We start from the raw sequence: 21,163 nt of genomic DNA on the forward strand, positions 1-21,163 counted from the left end.
CGACTCCCTTGTCCATTCGTCCCCCCCATCCCTCCCCACTGATCTCCCTCCTGGCACTTATCCTTGTAAGCGGAACAAGTGCTACACATGCCCTTACACTTCCTCCCTTACAGGGCCCCAGACAGTCCTTCCAGGTGAGGCGACACTTCACCTGTGAGTCGACTGGGGTGATATACTGCGTCCGGTGCTCCCAATGTGGCCTTCTATATATTGGCGAGACCCGACGCAGACTGGGAGACCGCTTTGCTGAACACCTACGCTCTGTCCGCCAGAGAAATCAGGATCTCCCAGTGGCCACACATTTTAATTCCACATCCCATTTCCATTCTGACATGTCTATCCACGGCCTCCTCTACTGTAAAGATAAAGCCACACTCAGGTTGGAGGAACAACACCTTTTATTCCGTCTGGGTAGCCTCCAACCCGATTACATGAACATTGACTTCTCTAACTTCCGCTAATGCCCCACCTCCCCCGGTACCCCATCTGTTATTTATTTTTATACACACATTCTTTCTCTCACACTCCTTTTTCTCCCTCTGTCCCTCTGACTATACCCCTTGCCCATCCTCTGGGTTCCTCCCCCCTTGTATTTCTCCCCGGACCTCCTGTCCCATGATCCTCTCATATCCCCTTTGCCAATCACCTGTCCAGCTCTTGGCTCCATCCCTCCCCCTCCTGTCTTCTCCTATCATTTTTGATCTCCCCCTCCCCCTCTCTCTCCCACTTTCAAATCTGTTACTAACTCTTCCTTCAGTTAGTCCTGACAAAGGGTCTCGGCCTGAAACGTTGACTGTACCTCTTTCCAGAGATGCTGCCTGGCCTGCTGCATTGACCAGCAACTTTGATGTGTGTTGCTTGTTGGTGGGGAGGGAGAGGATCGCTGTGATACAACTATTGTCAGCTCGAGCTGCACAGAAGTTTGCAGTCCAGGTCAGTCGAGCTGTTCGTGCTCGAGAATCTACCTCACTAAGGTATACCCTAAGGGAGCCAAAGGCAAGGCCATCAAGGCCTGTGTAATTCTGGACAACCAGAGCAACTACTCACTAGCAAGACCAGAGTTCTTTGAGTTGTTCAGTGTAAAGGGTAATCCATTTCCATACTACCTCAGAACTTGCTCTGGCATCGCAGAAGCATATGGCAGGAAGGCAGAAGGCTTCCAGCTCGAGTCGTTGGATGGCAAAGTCGTCATTTGTCTCCCTCCACTCTTAGAGTGCAATGAGATCATGAATAACCGATCCGAGATTACGACGCCAAGTGCAGTGATACACCAGCCCCATCTCCACCACATTGCCAAGCACATCCCAGAACTGGATCCGGAAGCAGAAATACTCCTGCTGCTCAGAAGAGATGTTCTTAGGGTGCACAAAGTCAGGCAGCAGGTCAATGGACCACACAACGCCCCCTTCGCCCAACATCTGGATCTGGGCTGGGTGTTGATAGGAGAGGTGTGCCCTGGCAACGTACACAAACACAGAGAGTGGCCACCGTTCAACTTCTCAGCCCTCCACAAGTGTTGCGTGTATCAAGGAAGCACAACAAAGGCACGAGCATAGTAAGGTAACTGAGAAGACACTGGGACAATCAGTCTTCGCTCAAACTAAGCACGATAATAAACTTGCTCCATCAGTGGAAGATGCCATCTTCTTAAAAATAATGAACACAAAGGTCTTTAGAAACGAAGCGAACAACTGGGTCGCCCCACTACTGTTCAGAGAACCATGCCAGTGCTTACCAAACAACAAAGAGCAGGCAGTCAACCGGTTCACATCTTTACAACGAACCCTGAAAAGGAAACCTGAGACCAGTTACAGAGATTGTTCTACTTCTACCTAAAGACTGATCTAGAGACTAAAGTTCTGTACCATGTTTATAGTGACCTTACAAAGGTCAGGCGGGGTGTGTGTTGCCCTTAAGGCATTTATTTGACTTTGTTGGGTCTACGTTTTAAATAATTTGTTGCAACTATTTTCTAGTTAAAGTTAAAGGTTGATAATTATGTTACAGTTTAACAAAGGTAAATTCATTGTCTATGGTATATCATGGCATGTGGTGACGTCACTTCCGGTTTCACTGCGTCTTATGTGTAACTCCGGTTTGGGAAGGTGTGAAGGTGTGAAGGTGGGTGCCATGCATATGGCATGATCGTGAAGAGTTCCGTTTCTACCCACAAAGAAACATTATAGAACAGCGGTCCCCAACCACCGGGCCACAAAGCATGCGCTACCAGGCCACGAGGAAACGCTACGAGTCAGCTGTACCTTTCCTCATTCTCTGTCACGGCCACTGTTGAGCTTGAATGCACGTGAGGTTATTACCCGCACGTCATCCATGTCAGTGTGGGAAGAAGATCAACTCTTCGAGCTTGCAAATGACAGCGGGCTGAAATGTTTGACATAACATCTCTGCCGGCATTCTGGATCAAAGTCAAGGCTAAATATCCTGAGATAGCCACGAAAGCACTGAAAGCGTTGCTTCCATTTCCAACATATCTCTGCAATGAATGCAACGAAAATTAAATTGTGGAATAGACTGGACATAAGGAACCCCGTTCGAGTATTGCTGTCTCCCATCACCCCTTGATAGGACCGTCTTGTTGCAGGGAAACAAGCCCAGGGCTCCCACTGATTCAGCGATATTGGTGTGTTGCAATGATTTTATATATTCATACGGGCTATGTGTTTAATATCCAAATGTTACTTAAAATGTTATGATGATATTGACTTATAAGTGACTTATATAACGATATAACAATTACAGCACGGAAACGGGCCATCTCTGCCCTTCTAGTCCGTGCTGAATGCTACTCTCACCTAGTCCCACCGATCTGCACTCAGGCTATAACCCTCCATTCCTTTCCTGTCCACATACCTATCCAATTTTGAACCTGCCTCTGCCACTTATACTGGAAGTTCATTCAACACTTACTTCAAGCTCCCCGTCCTCCCCTGATAACTGACTTATCACTATATTCATGCGAGGAAAATATGCGCTGTGTGTTTAATATTAAATTCGTTAGATAAACCCTTTCAGAAATGAAATTGAGTGTATTAGCCACTTATCACCTATATTCCGGTCGTGATTAACACCGCCCCCCCCCGACCAGAATCGCCAAAAATGATTTGTTAAAAAAAAAAATCGGCACGAACACACATGCACACTGGTACCTGCGCAAGACTTCATGGCCATTGTAGTCTTTCTTGGGATAAACCCAACGTATTTGACTGCTAAACACGAGGAATTCTACAGATGCTGGAAATTCAAGCAACACACATCAAAGTTGCTGGTGAACGCAGCAGGCCAGGCAGCATCTCTAGGAAGAGGTACAGTTGACATTTCGGGCTGAGACGTCCTGATGAAGGGTCTCGGCCCGAAACGTCGACTGTACCTCTTCCTAGAGATACTGCCTGGCCTGCTGCATTCACCAGCAACTTTGATGTGTGGTATTTGACCGCTACTCTTGTCCGTTGGCAACCCTACCCCCCACCCCTTCCCCCCCACCCCGGGTCAGCCAGTCCGCAAGAATATTGTCAATATTAAACCGGTCCGCAATGCAAAAAAGATTGGGGACCCCTGTTACAGAAGCAACGCCGTAAGTTCATAAGAATGTATTTGAAGTTAAAATATTAACACGGTTTCTGTTAAGGAAGCGGTGGGTGGAGCAGCGCGTGCCGACTTTTCAATTTCAAACTTGAGCCCGGCTCGAGCCCAATGGCGGTTTGACACGACCCCCTCGCCCGCTACTCCGGGCGGCTGGAGACACTCACTAAAAGAAGAGAGCGCACGTGGTTCCAGAATGAAACAGACGCTGCATATGTTTTTATTCTTTTATCAACGGTTTTCACCATACGATGTTAATGTGGAAGAGTGAACAGTGAATGGTTAACCTTACTACGACTCTGTCTTCATTGGCTCCGATTTAACTTGGTGTTTAGTCAGAGTTTCAACACACTGCATGAGAAACACTACAACCACTGCAAGTTAAAATAGATATGGTAATGTTGGAAAAGTAATGCTCAACTTCTGCTGGACAGCCTGAATAGACGTGCACACATCTCACCATTTTCCTGAAGATCACCAATTCTTGTTGAAGGAAAGAATACTCTTCATTTCCTCATCGCTCAACTGAAAATCAAACACCTGCAACAGCAGAAACACATTTAGATTGTGAAATTAAAACAGTGTAGATGATGTAGAGGAGCAACAGGGATCTTCTGATTAAGCTTACCAACAACCTGACACACCTGGCATGACTTACGGTACTGTGCTACATCAGGCCTCACACCAGGCCAGAAGAAATGCCCAAGTGCACAAGAGCTTTCCTAGTGCCCAAATGATCAGCGAGGTTATGATTGTGAGCCAAATGCACTATGTCCGATCGGTAAACATCAGGGCACTACTCAAATTGTCCTGAATGGACACTTTTGGAGTCCTCTTTCTCACTATCACCCCATTGCTAATAACCACAACAAGGCCTCTAAATTGTCTCCTCTGAGACCACCTCTTCAGAGGAGACAGAAGGGTCTTTTTCTGTTCAAGTACTAGCTGTTCACAAGAGGAAACTCGTGGCCAAACCCTGTTAGATCTACATCACCTTAGCCATCAAAGTGTCACAGAGGGCAATATAGGGAGATTGTCAGAGCTCTTGCCTTTGCTTTGATCTTTCTTAGACATTGCAATGAGTAGTAACACAAACAAGAAAGGTATTGGGATAGTCAGCTCAAGCTGATCTGCACCACAGGATTAGAGGTTACTTCAGGAGTAGGGAGCACTACTACCCGTCAAGTTGTTCCCTAGAATGAAAGACATGCCTTCAATTGGTATCTGGCAACAAAGGGCAACAACTTCACCAGAAACTGAACCTGAGTGGAGACAAAAGTTATGCAAAGACATGGATAAAAAACCTGTACCAAACTCTTTCACAAGTGTCTCTGAACCCAAAGCAGACTCAATGTCAAAACATTCTAGAGAATCAGACTGAAAAGCTCTGTTCCTCCAGATCTTAATGGGTTGCTTTGACTCAAGGTCAGAGGCAGGAGAAATGAAACATCCATTAGGAAGAGCCAGCCAGCCAACTCATGTTCCTTGCTTGAGATGTCACCAAATGGAGACAGGAATTTGTTACAGTTTTCTCAAAAGCTACAGACTTCACAGATTTCTGATTTTTATTAAGCACTGAGCATTCAGTAATTAGATGACCAGGCTTGTTGCAGTAGAAACACAGTGGAATGTAGCATTCATAGTCATAGTCATATTTTATTGATCCCGAGGGAAATTGGTTTTCGTTAGTTGCACCTTAAATAATTAAATAGTGATAAAACAATAAATAATTAAATAGTAATATGTAAATTATGCCAGGAAATGAGTCCAGGACTAGCCTATTGGCTCAGGGTGTCTGACTCTCCAAGGGAGGAGTTGTAAAGTTTGATGGACACAGGCAGGAATGACTTCCTATGATGCTCAGTGTTGCATCTCAGAGGAATGAGTCTCTGGCTAAATGTACTCCTGTGCCCAACCAGTCCATTATGTAGTGGATGGGAGACATTGTCCAAGATGGCATGCAAGTTGGATAGCATCCTCTTTTCAGACACCACCGTCAGAGAGTCCAGTTCCATCCCCACAACATCACCGGCCTTACGAATGAGTTTGTTGATTCTGTTGGTGTCTGCTACCCTCACCCTGCTGCCCCAGCACACAACAGCAAACATGATCGCACTGGCCACCATAGACTCGTAGAACATCCTCAGCATCGTCTGACAGATGTCAAAGGACCACAGTCTCCTCAGGAAATAGAGACGACTCTGACCCTTCTTGTAGACAGCCTCAGTGTTCTTTGACCAGTCCAGTTTATTGTCAATTCGTATTCCCAGGTATTTGTAATCCTCCACCATGTCCACACTGACCCCCTGGATGGAAACAGGGGTCACCGGTGCCTTAACCCTCCTCAAGTCTACTACCAGCTCCTTAGTCTTTTTCACATTAAGCTGCAGATAATTCTGCTCACACCATGTGACAAAGTTTCCTACCGTAGCCCTGTACTCAGCCTCATCTCCCTTGCTGATGCATCCAACTATGGCAGAGCCATCCGAAAACTTCTGAAGATGACAAGATTCTGTGCAGTAGTTGAAGTCCGAGGTGTAAATGGTGAAGAGAAAGGGAGACAAGACAGTCCCCTGCAGAGCCCCAGTGCTGCTGATCACTCTGTCGGGCGCACAGTGTTGCATGTACTGTGGTCTGCCAATCAAGAGTCCATGACACCGGGAAAGCATCCACCTACATCGCTGTCAGCTTCTCCCGCAGCAGAGCAGGGCGGATGGTGTTGAACGCACTGGAGAAGTCAAAAATTATGACCCTCACAGTGCTCGCTGGCTTGTGCAAGTGGGCGTAGACACGGTTCAGCAGGTAGACAATGGCATCCTCAACTCCTAGTCGGGGCTGGTAGGTGAACTGGAGGGGATCTAAGTGTGGCCTAACCATAGGCCGGAGCAGCTCCAGAACAAGTCTCTCCAGGGTCTCAGATGTTCTCAGATTTAAAATTCTTAGCCAAGGGTGAGGTGGGGTACTGGTTTTAAAGATGGTGTTTGATAGGATAGGCCTTTTTCCCCAGCATGCTGTTTACAGGTAACACCGACTTTGTGGGTTAAGACATTACTCATCTTCCAATATGGCAGCTTGCTCAAGGGTTGATGCCTTTTGCTCATTTAAGCAGACAGATACAACATCAGGCAGACAGGCTCTTAAACTCCTCAAGCATGATGAGCTGACCAAGTCATTCTTTAGCCCAAGTCGAAATTAAACACCACTGGTCAAGCAGACTCACCCCTCTCTCCCCCACCCCCCGGACAAACAACACGTTTTCCTGTCAATCTTACTATAGGCTCAGGGGTAGGCAACCTATGGTCCACGGGCCATATCCGGCCCGCGAAGGTATTTTGACCAGCCCGTGAGCAAATATTGGGATACTATGCTCACCTGGCCCGCGAGCAATTTTTCCCTGTTCTGAGTGTTTCACATGACCACGCTGATGGACATGCATGGCATCTTGTTACACTGGCCCCAGGTTCCGTTTCGTTTCAAACCAAACACTGGTATATACGAATGACGGGAAGGCAGACTACCTTATTACTATGTATTAGATACTCTCCGTGCACGCGCAGGTTTTCAGATGGGATCGTTTAAATTTGTAAACAGAAACAGCGTCACTGTGTTTTAACCAGAAATCCAAACTAAATACTCAGATATTTACATGTGCTATGATACTTGTTGAATAACTCGCGTTTCAAAATAAAATTGATGAAAAAAATTCCAATGGCAATGAATGCAAAACGCAGGAAGGTAGACACTGAGTGCCGAAATTTCCAAGACACTTGGACACTAGATTAATTCTTCATCGAGCAAGCTGGGAAACCAGTTTGTCTCATTTGCCTAGAAAATGTTGCTGTGAAGAAGGTGGCAAATATCAGGCGACATTACGAGACCCACCATAGTGGAAATTTTAACAAGTTTACTAAGCAAGCAAGAAAAGATGAAGTTGAGTGAATGAAGGCTAGTTTCAGAAAACAAACATCATTTTTTGCCAAGAAAAGCAGTGAAAATGAAGGAAATACCCGTGCCAGCTACGAAGTCTCAAAACGTATTGCAGAACAGGTGAAACCTTTCAGAGATGGAGAGTTTGTCAAAGAATGTGGACCATGCAAATAAAATGGCATCATTGTTTGGCAGCACTTATCTGTGTGAGCAATTATTTTCAAAAATGAAGCACACCAAGAACCATTTGAGAACAAGATTGACTGATGCCCATCTGGATAATGTCTTGCTCTTGGCATCAACAAGTCTGACACTCAGTATTGAGAAGCTTTCAAGCAACAAACAGCATCAAGTTTCACATTGATTTATCAACTGTTTGCATTAAAATTTTCTTTTTTATTATACTTAATTTACCACCATTCAATGCATCATGTTCATAGGTTTTATGTTTAAAGATTCTTTGTGTCCTTTTAATAGATTCAAAAGATGCCTTGATTGAAATAAATTGCAACTAAACTGAGTTCTTTGATTACTAATTGGCATCCTTGGTTAAGCACAAATGATTTTCTAGCATGCGTTATTCACTAATTTGAGGCAAAGCATAACTAGATGTATTTAAATGGATAATTCCCATATTTCAAGTTGTTTAAGGCATTTATCTGGCCCACCGTCTGCTCATTAATACGCGATCTGGCCCACAGAGGCAAAAAGGTTGCCGACCCCTGCTATAGCTAATAAAGTGTTGCCGATAAGACTCAAGAACTAATTCATAAGATTTCAAGATAGCCACTTTGACCCCATCATAATCTGAGCTCTTTTCAGTGCTTGGAGCAGAGTAGGCTTCCGTGGCTTTACCCACGTTTAGGCTACTTTGAAGTGGTAGCCACACATTCAAAATGAGAGAAGTACTTCGGCATCCTTCTCTGCAAATGGTGGAACTTACTTACAATGGCTACCTACATCAAATACAGAAGGATTAATCTAGGAGACTTCTTAAACTACAATTCCATAAGGAAACATTCATGTTCTAAATGCATTTGGTGTTCCTTGTGCCTGTCCACTAATTGTTTTTCTTGCAGCACTATCTATCTCGTTTAGCCGCAACTCAATGACAGCCTCTGACAAAGGAATAGGTTTGGGCATCCGGGGGGTGGGAAGCTAACTTCAAGAACCCCAGTGTCTATCAACACTTACCTGATGACAACTTTTACACTCCTTTCAACCATTTTCAGTGTTAGTAAGCTCAATTTTGTAATCAGAGGCCAGCTGCAAAAGTTGATCTTCTGTAAACTGCTTAAGCAGCTCCTGAGAAGGAGCTTTAATGAACTCTTCAACAGATGCCATATTTAAAAGTTTCCCTACACTGAAGCACTGACAAGGTATAGAAATAAGCACAACTTACAATTGGGCCGTTTATTACAAAGCAACACTGTGTACACGACACACACGAGGGCCCAGTACAGCACATAGCTACCTAGATATGACATGTGGCAAATTTTGCTCTAGAAAATAGCCATTAAGACCATAATTACAAAATTAAAACTAGATGTTACCTCTCAAATACCAGAATAGCATAGAATGGATTACCTACCCCAGACAAGCATAATTCTTCAATGGAGACTACCAGTCATCCTAATTAACAAAACTCAGGATAGTAGTTTACAAACAAGTTCAAAGGTAGAACTTCACAGAAGCCAATTATGGATCCACCACAAAAGTACCTAAAATTTAGTCACTTTAACTCTCCCAACTTAACCTATTCACTTAAGCTTTCTCTCATTCCCCCCTCCCCATCCCACACACACCAAAATGAGAATGGCGATTGAGTGCTAATCTAAACACACAAAAAAGTGCAGATCTAAGAATCAAATGAACAACCCTACTTATCTTCTGAGGTGTACTGGACAAGAGGTGACTTTAAAAGCAAAAATTCAGGAAGCATAGGCCATCAGCCTATGGTCATGCAGTTAAGAAATGCTCATCTTATCAGATAATGTCTCTACCTAGGAACACCTTGAAAACAATGGAGTGACCCATAGGAAAAACTGATTTACTCAGTTCAGCTGGAATACATTCCCTCTCTAACCAGCATACTCGTGCACTAGCTAACTTAACAGCACTCAAGCAACCACACTCACCCAGCAGTTATACCAAACGGAAGAAAAATGGCAAGACAGCAGCACACCACAAGAGAACATAAAAGGCCTGTACACTTCAAAAATCTAGGGGCAAACAAATTTGGTGCATCTTTTCAAAATAAAAAAAAAATGGACGAGCCCCCATTATGTTACAACCTCTGCTCTCAGCAGGTAACACAGATGTCAGGCCACAACAAGAATTACAAAAGATTTTTATTAAATTAAATGGGGGGAAAAGGGTGATGTAGTGCTGGCTGCAGAATATAAGAGAGAAAGTGGATGTGGCCTTGCTTTTAAGTAGTCCCCAGTAATCTAGGGGCAACCAATGGAAGGGTAATTGCAGGTGTTCCAGGGAACTGCAACACAGGTTAAGAGGAAACAGGCCAGGAAATGTACAGGACACAATACCTCAAATCTTACTTTCCTGAAAGTTTTTCTTAATTCATTCTGGAGTGACAGACTTTGGAATTACACCCAGCCTTCTTTGAATCTGGAACCGGATCAACACCTGAAACCAAATCCACTATAGTTAGTGCCAATAGCCTGCTGTAGAATATTAATGACAATTGCGGATTTGCTACTTAAATGTAGAGTGGATTCTATTGCCCAGATGTTTTGGAATCCCCACCATGTGATTTATATGCAGAAGTGAGATTCCAAATGAAGTGATAGGCAAACCTTGATTTCCTATATTGAAAGGAAACTGCCCAGGTCACAGAAGAGGCTGCTGAATTGTCATGTTGGAAATGCCTTTTCACATGAGGGCCTGTACACAAGCACTCTAAATTTGCCATTCAGCCCCAAAATCCCTTCGGATAGTAGGGCACTATAACAGACATCCCACCCTGCAAAAACTTATTTCAGGGAGGTAGCACCATCAATTTGTGGGAGACTCCCAGAACTTTCGGGAGAGGTGAGATGTCTGCAATAGAGTAGCTCCTTAGCAGCTAGCCAGCTAGTTTAAATAACGTTAGCTATGCTAATGAACGAATGACACCTGTTAAACTCACCTGAACATGTCTTTTACATTTTAACCCTCCATGGGCAATAGAGAAGTCACTGTTGCAAATAGTGCAGCGAGCAACACTGTCATTAGTTTGACCAGGGGTACACTTTAGGGTAGTCTGGGGTGATGTACGTTTTATATTTCCTTTTTTTGAAAAAAAATCTCTCTCTCTCAAAAAAAAATGATTTCCGAGAGCCACTATTAATATTCGGGAGGCTCTTGGAACTTCTGGGACAGGTGGGATGTCTGCTATAATGTGACAAAATCAGGAACAATGAAAGCAGTGTTAACTTAAAAGGTGGGACATCCATCCACTGGGCAAAGAGCCGCTTTAGTCAAGGTCCTAAGCACATTGCTGACAACTATGGGAATAGAACCTACCCCTTTCTGGCTCAGAACACCAGAATTACCAGGCACAGCACTAAAACTGGTAGTTCCTGTAAAAAAAAAAGTTACATCCTAAATTAAAGAACAGATTTCCATCCTTCCAAACTTTTTACACCAATAGATAAGGTACTGGAAGGAGAACAAACATTCACCCAACCTATCCAACCAATTATTGTTGTCCAGTCCCTATATACTTCCATCCCCTATCAGGAAGGTCTCAAAGCTCTCCGCTTCTTTTTGGATTCCAGACCTAACCAGTTCCCCTCCACCACCACTCTGCTCCATCTAGCGGAATTAGTCCTTACTCTTAATAATTTCTCCTTTGGCTTCTCCCACGTCCTCCAAACTAAAGGTGTCGCTATGGGCACCCATATGGGTCCCAGCTATGCCTACCTTTTTGTTGGCTTTGTGGACCAATCTATGTTCCAAACCTATTCTGGTATCTGTCCCCCACTTTTCCTTCGCTACATCGACGACTGCATTGGCGCTGCTTCCTGCACGCATACTGAGCTCGTTGACTTCATTAACTTTGCCTACAACTTTCACCCTGCCCTCAAGTTTACCTGGTCCATTTCCGACACCTCCCTCCCTTTTCTAGATCTTTCTGTCTCTGTCTCTGGAGACAGCTTATCTACTGATGTCTACTATAAGCCTACTGTCTCTTACAGCTATCTGGACTATTCCTCTTCTCACCCTCTCTCTTGCAAAAATGCCATCCCCTTCTCGCAATTCCTCCGTCTCCACCGCATCTGCTCTCAGGATGAGGCTTTTCATTCCAGGACGAGGGAGATGTCCCCCTTTTTTAAAGAAAGGGGCTTCCCTTCCTCCACTATCAACTCTACTCTCAAACGCATTTCCCCCATTTCACGTACATCTGCTCTCACTCCATCCTCCCACCACCCCACTAGGAATAGGGTTCCCCTTGTCCTCACCTACCACCCCACCAGCCTCCGGGTCCAACATATAATTCTCCATAACTTCTGCCACCTCCAACGGGATCCCACCACTAAGCACATCTTTCCCTCCCGCCCCCCTGCTTTCCGCAGGGATTGCTCCCTACACGACTCTCTTGTCCATTCGTCCCCCCCATCCTTCCCCACCTATCTCCCTCCTGACACTTATCCTTGCAAGTGGAGCAAGTGCTACACATGCATTTACACTTACTACCATTCAGGGCCCCAGACAGTCCTTCCAGGTGAGGCGACACTTCACCTGTGAGTCGGCTGGGGTGATATACAGCGTCCGGTGCTCCCGATGTAACCTTCTATATATTGGCGAGGCCCAACGCAGACTGGGAGTTCGTTTCGCTGAACACCTACACTCTGTCCGCCAGAGAAAGTAGGATCTCCCAGTGGCCACACATTTTAATTCCACGTCCCATTCCCATTCTGATATGTCTATCCATGGCCTCCTCTACTGTAAAGATGAAGCCACACTCAGGTTGGAGGAGCAACACCTTATATTCTGTCTGGGTAGCCTCCAATCTGATGGCATGAACATTGATTTCTCAAACTTCCGCTAATGTCTCACCTCCCCCTTGTAACCCATCCATTATTTATTTATTTATTTATATACACACATTCTTTTTCTCTCTCTCCTTTTTCTCCCCCTGTCCCTCTCACTAGACCCCTTGCCCATCTCTGGGCATCCCACATCCCCCTTTCTTTCTCCCTAGGCCTCCTGTCCCATGATCCTCTCATATCCCTTTTGCCAATCAACTGTCCAGCTCTTGGCTCCATCCCTCCCATATACTTTTGTCTTCACTGAAAAATTAACACCCCACTTTGTCCCCCACCCTTCTACTTGATTAATCCCATCTTGCATTTTCTTATCTATATGTTCAATATTTTTCCCTCTTTTCCACAAAGCCCTGTCATCTGCAAACAATGATCTCCCCATTTCCGTTGGAATATTTACGAATACATCATTTATCAAAATGGAGAATAAAGTTGGACTCACTGCACTCCCCTGAGGCGTCCTGTTTTCTACAACATACTGGCTCGATAGCTCTGATCCTATCTTCACCTGAATAGTTCTCCCATTTAGAAAGTCCTTAACCCAATTGAACATCGCCCTCCCCAATTCCCATTAAATGTAGCTTGATTAGGAGCCCCTCTTTCCATAACATATCATAAGCTTTCTCAACATCAAAAAAACTGCAACCACTGTATCTTTATTTACTTAAGCTTTTCTTATTTCATCCTCTAGACACAACACTGGATCCATAGTATTCCTTCCTTTCCTGAACCCGCTTTGATACATAGCCAACATACTTCTACTTTCCAAGAAGTACACTAATCTCTCATTTATCATACGTTCCATAAGTTTACATACATGTGATGTTAAGGCAATAGGCCTGTAGTTTTCTGGCCTGCTGGCATCTTTCCCAGGTTTTCTTATTGGAATAATTATTGCCTCTTTCCAGCTCCCTGGTATTCTCCCTTCATTCCAGACTTTGTTATACAGAAGCAGTAGTTTCTCCAGACTTCCTTCATTCAAGTGTTTTATCATACTATAACTTATTTCAACTTTACCTGGCGCAGTCTTTCCTGTTTTATCTAGTGCCTTTCTTAATTCTCCCATGCTGAAAGGGACATCTTGCACACCGTCAAGGTTAGTTTTCCTACACAAAGCCTCCATATTTTCAGCTGTTGTTCTCTCTCTACCTCTTCTACCCTTCTCAGACAAATTATCGGGACTATGTACCATAACAAAAGTGTTTGCCAACAACTCTGCCTTTTCCTTATTTGTTACTGCAGTCACAGTTCCATCAACCAGAACTGGGTAACTCCACTCTCTCTTGTCCCCTCCCATCCTTTTTATCATCCCCCACACTTCTCCTATTTGAGTTGTGGTTCCGACTGAATCACAATACTTTCTCCAGTACGTTCTTTTAGCATGTCTTATTGTCCTCCTTACTACTGCCTGAGCTTGTTTGTACTGAATCATATGTTGGAAGTTATGAGTTCTTTTAACCAGTTTAAATGCCTTATTTCTAATTCTCCGCTTCCTTACAATTATTATCCTACCATGGTATTATTCTCTTTATTCTTCCTTTACTTTTAGGGATGGATTCTAATGCAGCTGATATTATACCTTGTTTTAATATGCTGTCAAGTGTTTCTACGTCCATTCCATCATTGACCTGACTTAGATATATATCACTTTTTTCCAGAAATTTCTCCCAATTGGTTTTCTCAAGGATCCATTTCCCACCTGTATTCTCTGTGACCAATGAAGCAGAAATATTTATCTTGCACCAGATTGGGTAATGATCACTCCCTACAGTTCCTTCGTACACTAACCAATCACATACTGATGCAATGGAGTTTGATACTAATGTAAGATCAAGCACAGATTCTTTACCTGTATTAACATCAATTCTAGTGCTACTGCCATCATTTAGGCACACTAAATACTTCTCATCTAGCAACTCCTCCTATTACCTGACCATTGATGTCTGTTCTGTCACTCCCTCATAATACATTATGTCCATTAAAATCACCACACCAAACAATGTTACTACTATTCTGCCCTTCTACCTCCTCAAGCTTGTTTAACTCTAGTCTTTTGCATGGATTATAATAATTCACAATCACCAACTCTTTCCTTTTAGCCCATATTTTTACTACCACATACTCTTGTTCACTTCCTACACCTAGTATTCTATAAGGAATACCTTGCTTTACATAAGTTGCACATCCTCCTTCTCCACCCTCTCTCCTGTCTCGCCCTACTGCCTCATAACCATATAAAACAAAATCTAAGTTAGGTTTTAACCAGATCTCCTAGATATGCACAACATCTGGCTTTTCTCTCCTACTCGCTATAAACTGCTTGAAACCTTGTCCATTAGCAATCAGGCTTCTTGCATTCCATTGAAGAAGTAGCATTATTAGTAATATCAACCCACACATACTGTCTCTTGACTTGACTGTACCCTGAGTTCGTTTACTTCTTCCCATTTTAATCCTATCATACCCGAATGGTGCTCTGCAGCTTTCACAATAATCTGAATCCTTTCAGTTTTAGATTTGATCTCATACGTTGCGTTTACCACTCCTGCTATAAAGGTCACCAATTTCTTCTTCTCTATCCATGCATTCTTCTTATCTTGCCTTTAGCTGCCACTTGCTCTTTGCTACACCCTCCCTCATTCATTTTCTTCTGTCCTGCCAACTTGACTGCCTCAGCATATGAGACTTTTTCCTTCATCCTTATCTGCTGCACCTCCACCTCTTTTTTCAACACTTCACATCCCCGGTACGCTACACTGTGGTTACCTCCACAATTACAGCACTTTGGTCTCACTCCCTGTCCACATTTTCCGTATTCATGTTCCCCACCACACCTTGCACATCTTCTCTTTCCTTTGCACACTTTGGCCACATGCCCGAACTCCTGGCAATTGAAACACCTCAGGTTTTGATATATATTCTCTTACACTGTATCTTAGAAATCCAAAATATAACTCCTTTGGAGGCACCTTATCCTCAAATTCTACCAGAATGGTTTCAGTCTCCCTTTTCTCTGCTCCCCTTGTCATTCTTTTCTCAGTCTTCACTGAACTATTCCTCACCCTCAAGTTCTCCACTAGCTCCTTCATATTAACACTGAGGGGAACCCCAGATATCACCCCCTTGCAACCATTGACCCTTTGTGCTCCAACTCTTACAACCCTGGACACTTTGACTTTCCCAACATTAGTTACCTTCATTGCCTTCTCCACCTGCTCTTCAGTTTTACATCCTATCAGCAGGTTTCCATCTCCCAAAATTCTCGTATGGTTCACTTCCCCTACTTGTCCTCTAATGATTTTTGTTAGCTTAAGTGGATTGATTTTCTTTACTCCCCCTTGCCCCTCAAATCTTATCACTACATTTAGCAATTTTGCCCTCGGGCCCTTCTCCTCAACTTCTCTTCCCTCACTTTCCAATCCACTTACACTAGACCCAACTTTTTTCTCTTCTCACCCATCATCTTCCTGTTCTTAGTCCCTCTCCCCACCTCTTCCCACTCACACTCCGTGCTATTGCAGTCACCATCAGTCTCCCTCCCTGCCATCTTATCAGAGTTTTCAAGGGACCGTGTACAAATATCATTCCGGACCTATACAGGCCGTTGGTCAATATTCCCACAGAATGTCCCCCACAACACCCCACAGCCAGCAGCTAACTCCCTCGTCCACTCAGCCACTCCCGCAGCAGCCAGCCCTCAGCCCTCCCAACCCCCGCAGAAAGCCTTTGTTTAGACCACACTCGGTCTTTCAAACCGTAGACCGGCCCTAGTGATTGATCTTCAATTGACTCGTGGCTGTACAGTATTTACAGGATCGAAACAAGAACCATTGAAAATTCCTCTTTTTAAACCTAATATATGTTGCTAGGCAGTTCTCTGACTCTAATGCTTGGCGTCTGGTTAGCCACGATGTCCCTCCTCACCAACAAGTTCCAACAACACTTTTTCTCACCGATACGATGGTTTTCCTTGCTTGGGGTCGGGCTCAACAATCAATCTGGTTTCCCTCAGACAACACAGTGGCTCTCCTCCCACCTGTGGATCAGATTGTTGGTGGACTTTCTCACAACTCTGGTGTCGTACTGGATTGTGATTCTTCATTCTCCGAATTTGGCTGGACAGTAACTTTCCTTTCAACTGCAGGGTTGGATAGTGCAATCGCTCTCTTTACCAGTGGCATCTGGTTAGACACGATGTCTCTCCTCCCCAACAAGTTCCAACGACACTAAGTCGACTGACTGGTATGGACAGCGTCCGTTTCTTTCTTAAAGCCAGCTTTCTAAGGTATTTGTTTTTGGTTTCCAGGTAACCAGAGTTTAAACCCTGAAACTTGCCTCAAACTAAACAATGCCTTATCTGATGCTTGTTTAATCGGTCTTTTGGCAGTTTAAGGTTATAACTAGTGTTCTTCAGTGTTGTTTTGTTACAGGCTCTGATCTGTTGTCATCTTAGACAGTGAAATCTGCCCTCTCCTCGACAGCGTCCGTTTATTTCTCAAACTGACTCGCCTCAAACTAAACCCTTCTTCTCCTGCATTTCACTCATTAAATGTGATACATTTTTTGATTAAGATACTTCATATTCATTTGGGTTCCAGGGTCCTGTTGTCTCGTAACACTTTAATGCATGTACATCCAGCAAAAATCATCTTGTAAACTAAATTCAGAATCCTCAACATCTTTTTACAAGAACACAACGGTAGCAACCCAGTGGTCTCTCATACCTGCTCCACAACTCACTTGTATTAAGTTCATTCTTTTCTGCATGATCCCATAACCTTTAATTTCCCATTGTCCAAAAATTCATCCAACCTCAATAAATGTAATGGTACTGTATACTTTTATTTATGAAGTTTCTGCTGAGCATGAGAAAAGGACTTCCCTGTAGCATATGTTGCAGAAAGTCGCTGTCAAACAAACTGAGAAAGCTCGGAATAAGACAATACAAATTAAGAAGCGGGGTAACATAGGCAGCGCAGAGGACAGAATTCTGAAGGGCAAAAGCAATAAGCCATCAACGTGCTATGTATTGGTACAGGTGGCATGCAGAAGCTCAGCACACAGACAGATTAGGAAAGTTAATGAGGATCTCAAAATCAGTACTCTAAATTACTCTGTACATCAATGAGCAAAGAAGGAGAAAGAGAAAGCAGATTAATGGATGGCTGTTGATATGTTAGATTTATTAAGGGAATTTTTTTTGAGTAGTGGACACAGCTGAGCATATCAGTCTTGCAGCTGTCACAACTGGAACAGATACTCTTGTCAGGTTCATTAGGTTAGATGGGGCCGACTTATGTTCAAAGGGTTAGAGGGGTTTAAAATAGTGGGAATGTAGTACAGATTAAGGTAACTCAGTACGGGAGAGAATTTTTAAGTACAGAATTTATTCAAGTAAGCTCAAAGAAACAAGTAACCTATTCCTGTTAGCATTTCATGTTCTCATAAAAAAAAAACAACCAAATAATGTTTTCACATGACTGGTGTATTCAAGAAGCCAAGCAGTGGAAGTGTAATGGAGGAACAAATTGGGCAGATTCTGCTCCAATTACCAGTTTGCAAATGACACCATACCCCAACAGCAAGTCAGAGTACAAGAAGGAAAGGGTGGATAGTAATGTGTTACAACTTCTCCCAAGTCAGGAAGACAAAAGAACATGTTATTAACTTCAGGAAGGGGGCTGTGTAAATGTTCCTGTCTGTCAACCGTGTGTTCTAGGAGGGAACATGATCAATAGCCTATCCTGGCCTAATCACAGTCAAAAAGCATACCAACAACTACTTCATCAGGAGGCGAAAGAAATCTGGCATGTCCCCATCAATCCTCAGCAATTTTCAATTGCCGGACCATAGACAGCATCCTAGCTGGATACATCACAGAGTAGATGCAGTACATAACTACTAGAAACTGCAGAATGGTGGACACAGCTGAGCATATCAGAAACTAGCCTCCCCTCCATGGACCCTGTCTACACTTCTCAGGCCAGTGCCCCAATAAATCATTCGCTAGACATCCTTCTCCCCTCTCCCATCGGCCAAAAGATAGCACTGGCCTGAAAGCACATACGACCAAACTCAAGGATAGCTTTTACCCTGCTCTCGTAAGGCTATTAAGTAGTTCTCCGGGGGAAAGTTTAAACTAGAATTGCTGGGGGGTGGGAACTGAACTGAAGTGAAGGAGCGAGAGGCAGTTGGCTCACAAATAGAGAAAGCTTGGAGACAATGCGAAAGGGATAATAGGCAGGTGATAGAGAAGGGACGCACTCAGACAGGTGGTTTGAGATGTGTCTATTTTAATGTAAGGAGTATTATGAACAAAGCGGATGAGCTTAGAGTGTGGATCAGTACCTGGAGCTATGATGTTGTGGCCATTACAGAGACTTGGATGGCTCAGGGGCAGGAATGGTTACTTCGAGTGACAGGCTTTAGATGTTTCAGAAAGGACAGGAAGGGAGGCAAAAGAGGTGGGGGCGTGGCACTGTTGATCAGAGATAGTGTCATGGCTGCAGAAAAGGAGGAAGTTATGGAGACAATGTCTGCAGAATCTCTATCGGTGGAAGTTAGGAACAGGAAGGGGTCAATAACTCTGGGTGGTTTTTGTAGAGCACCCAATAGTAACAGGGACATCAAGGAGTCAGATTCTGGAAAGGTGTAATAATAACAGGGTTGTTGTGGGAGATTTTAATTTTCCAAATATCGATTGGCATCTCCCTAGAGTGAGGGGTTTAAATGGTGTAGAGTTTGTTAGGTGTTCAGGAAGGTTTCCTGACACAATATGTAGATAAATCTATAAGAGAAGAGGCTGCACTTGATCTGGTATTGGGAAATGAACCTGGTCAGATGTCTGATCTCAATGGGCGAGTATTTTGGAGATAGTGATCACAATTCTATCTCCTTTACCATAGCATTCAAGAGCTATAGGAACAGACAAGTTAGGAAAGCGTTTAATTGGAGTAAGGGGAAATATCAGGCAATCAGGCAGGAATGGAAGCATAAATTGGGAACAGATGTTTGCAGGGAAATGTGCGGAAGAAATGTGGCAAATGTTCGGGGATATTTGCGTGGGGTTCTGCATAGGTACGTTCCAATGAGACAGGGAAAGGATGGTAGGGTACAGGTACAGGAACTGTGGTGTACAAAGGCTGTTGTAAATCTAGTGAAGAAGAAAAGAAGAACTTACAAAAGGTTAAAAAAAAACTAGGTAATGATAGAAATCAAGAAGATTAAGGCTAGCAGGAAGGAGCTTAAGAATGAAACTAGGAAAGCCAGAAGGGGCCATAAGGCGGCTTTGGCGGACAGGATTAAGGAAAGCCCCAAGGCATTCTACAAGTATGTGAAGAGCAAGAGGATAAATCGTGAGAGAATAGGACCAATCAAGTGTGACAGTGGAAATGTGTGTATGGAGCTGGAGGAGATAGCAAATGTACTTAATGAATACTTTGCTTCAGTTTTCACGACTAAAGAGGATCTTGGTGATTGTAGGGATGACTTACAGTGGACTGAAAAGCTTGAGCATGTAGGTATTAAATAAGAGGATATGCTGGAGCTTTTGGAAAGCATCAAGTTGGATAAGTCACCGGGATGGATGGGATGTACGCCAGGCTACTGTGGGAGGCGAGGGAGGAGATTGCTGAGCTTCCGGCAATGAGCTTTGCATCATCAATGGGGATGGGAGAGGTTCCAGAGGATTGGAGGGTTGGGAATGTTGTTCCCTTATTTAAGAAAGGGAGTAGAGATAGCCCAGGAAATTATAGACCAGTGAGTCTTACTTCAGTGGTTGGCAAGCTGATGGAAAAGATCCCGAGAGGCAGGATTTATGAACATTTTGAGAGGCATAATATGATTAGGAATCGTCAGCATGGCTTTGTCAAAGGCAAGTCATGACTTAGGAGCCTAATTGAATTTTTTGAGGATGCGACTAAACAAATTGAAGGTACAGCAGTAGATGTAGTGTATATGGATTTCAGCAAGGCATTTGATAAGGTACCCCATGCAAGACTTATTGAGAAGGTAAGAAGGCATGGAATCCAAGGGAACATTATTTTGTGGATCCAGAACCGGCTTGCCTACAGAAGGTAGAGAGTGGTTGTAGACAGGTCATATTCTGCATGGAGGTCGGTGACCAGTGGTGTGCCTCAGGGATCTGTTCTGGGACCCCTACTCTTCGTGGTTTTTATAAATGACCTGGATGAGGAAGTGGAGGGATGGGTTAGTAAATTTGCTGATGACACAAAAGTTGGGGGTGTTGTGGGTAGTGTGGAGGGCTGTCAGAGGTTAGAGCAGGACATCAATAGGATGCAAAACTGGGCTGAGAAGTGGCAGATGGAGTTCAACCCAGATAAGTGTGAGGTGGTTCATTTTGGTAGGACAAATATGATGGCAGGATATAACATTAATGGTAAGACTCTTGGCAGTGTGGAGGATCAGAGGGATCTTGGGCTCTGAGTCCATAGGATACTCAAAGCTGCTGTGCAGATTGACTCTGGTTAAGAAGGCATATGGTGTATTGGCCTTCATTAAATGTAGGATTGAGTTTAGGAGCCCAGAGGTAATGTTGCAGCTCTATAGGACACTGGTCAGACCCCACT

At 43.9% G+C, this 21,163-nt stretch overlaps 1 protein-coding gene across 1 annotated transcript in view; it reads right to left on the reverse strand.

The window, feature by feature from the left end:
• Nucleotides 1-1,208: 1,208 nt before the first annotated feature.
• LOC134352242 (aldo-keto reductase family 1 member B1-like) overlaps nucleotides 1,209-21,163 on the reverse strand; it is a 169,849-nt gene continuing 149,894 nt past the window's right edge. Inside the window, exon 8 of the mRNA XM_063059534.1 lies at nucleotides 1,209-1,455. Coding sequence (XP_062915604.1) covers nucleotides 1,209-1,455 — 247 coding nt within the window. The remainder of the gene's footprint in view (nucleotides 1,456-21,163) is intronic.

The sequence above is a fragment of the Mobula hypostoma genome, chromosome 9, assembly GCF_963921235.1.
Source record: "Mobula hypostoma chromosome 9, sMobHyp1.1, whole genome shotgun sequence".
In the NCBI taxonomy this organism is placed as follows: domain Eukaryota; kingdom Metazoa; phylum Chordata; class Chondrichthyes; order Myliobatiformes; family Myliobatidae; genus Mobula; species Mobula hypostoma.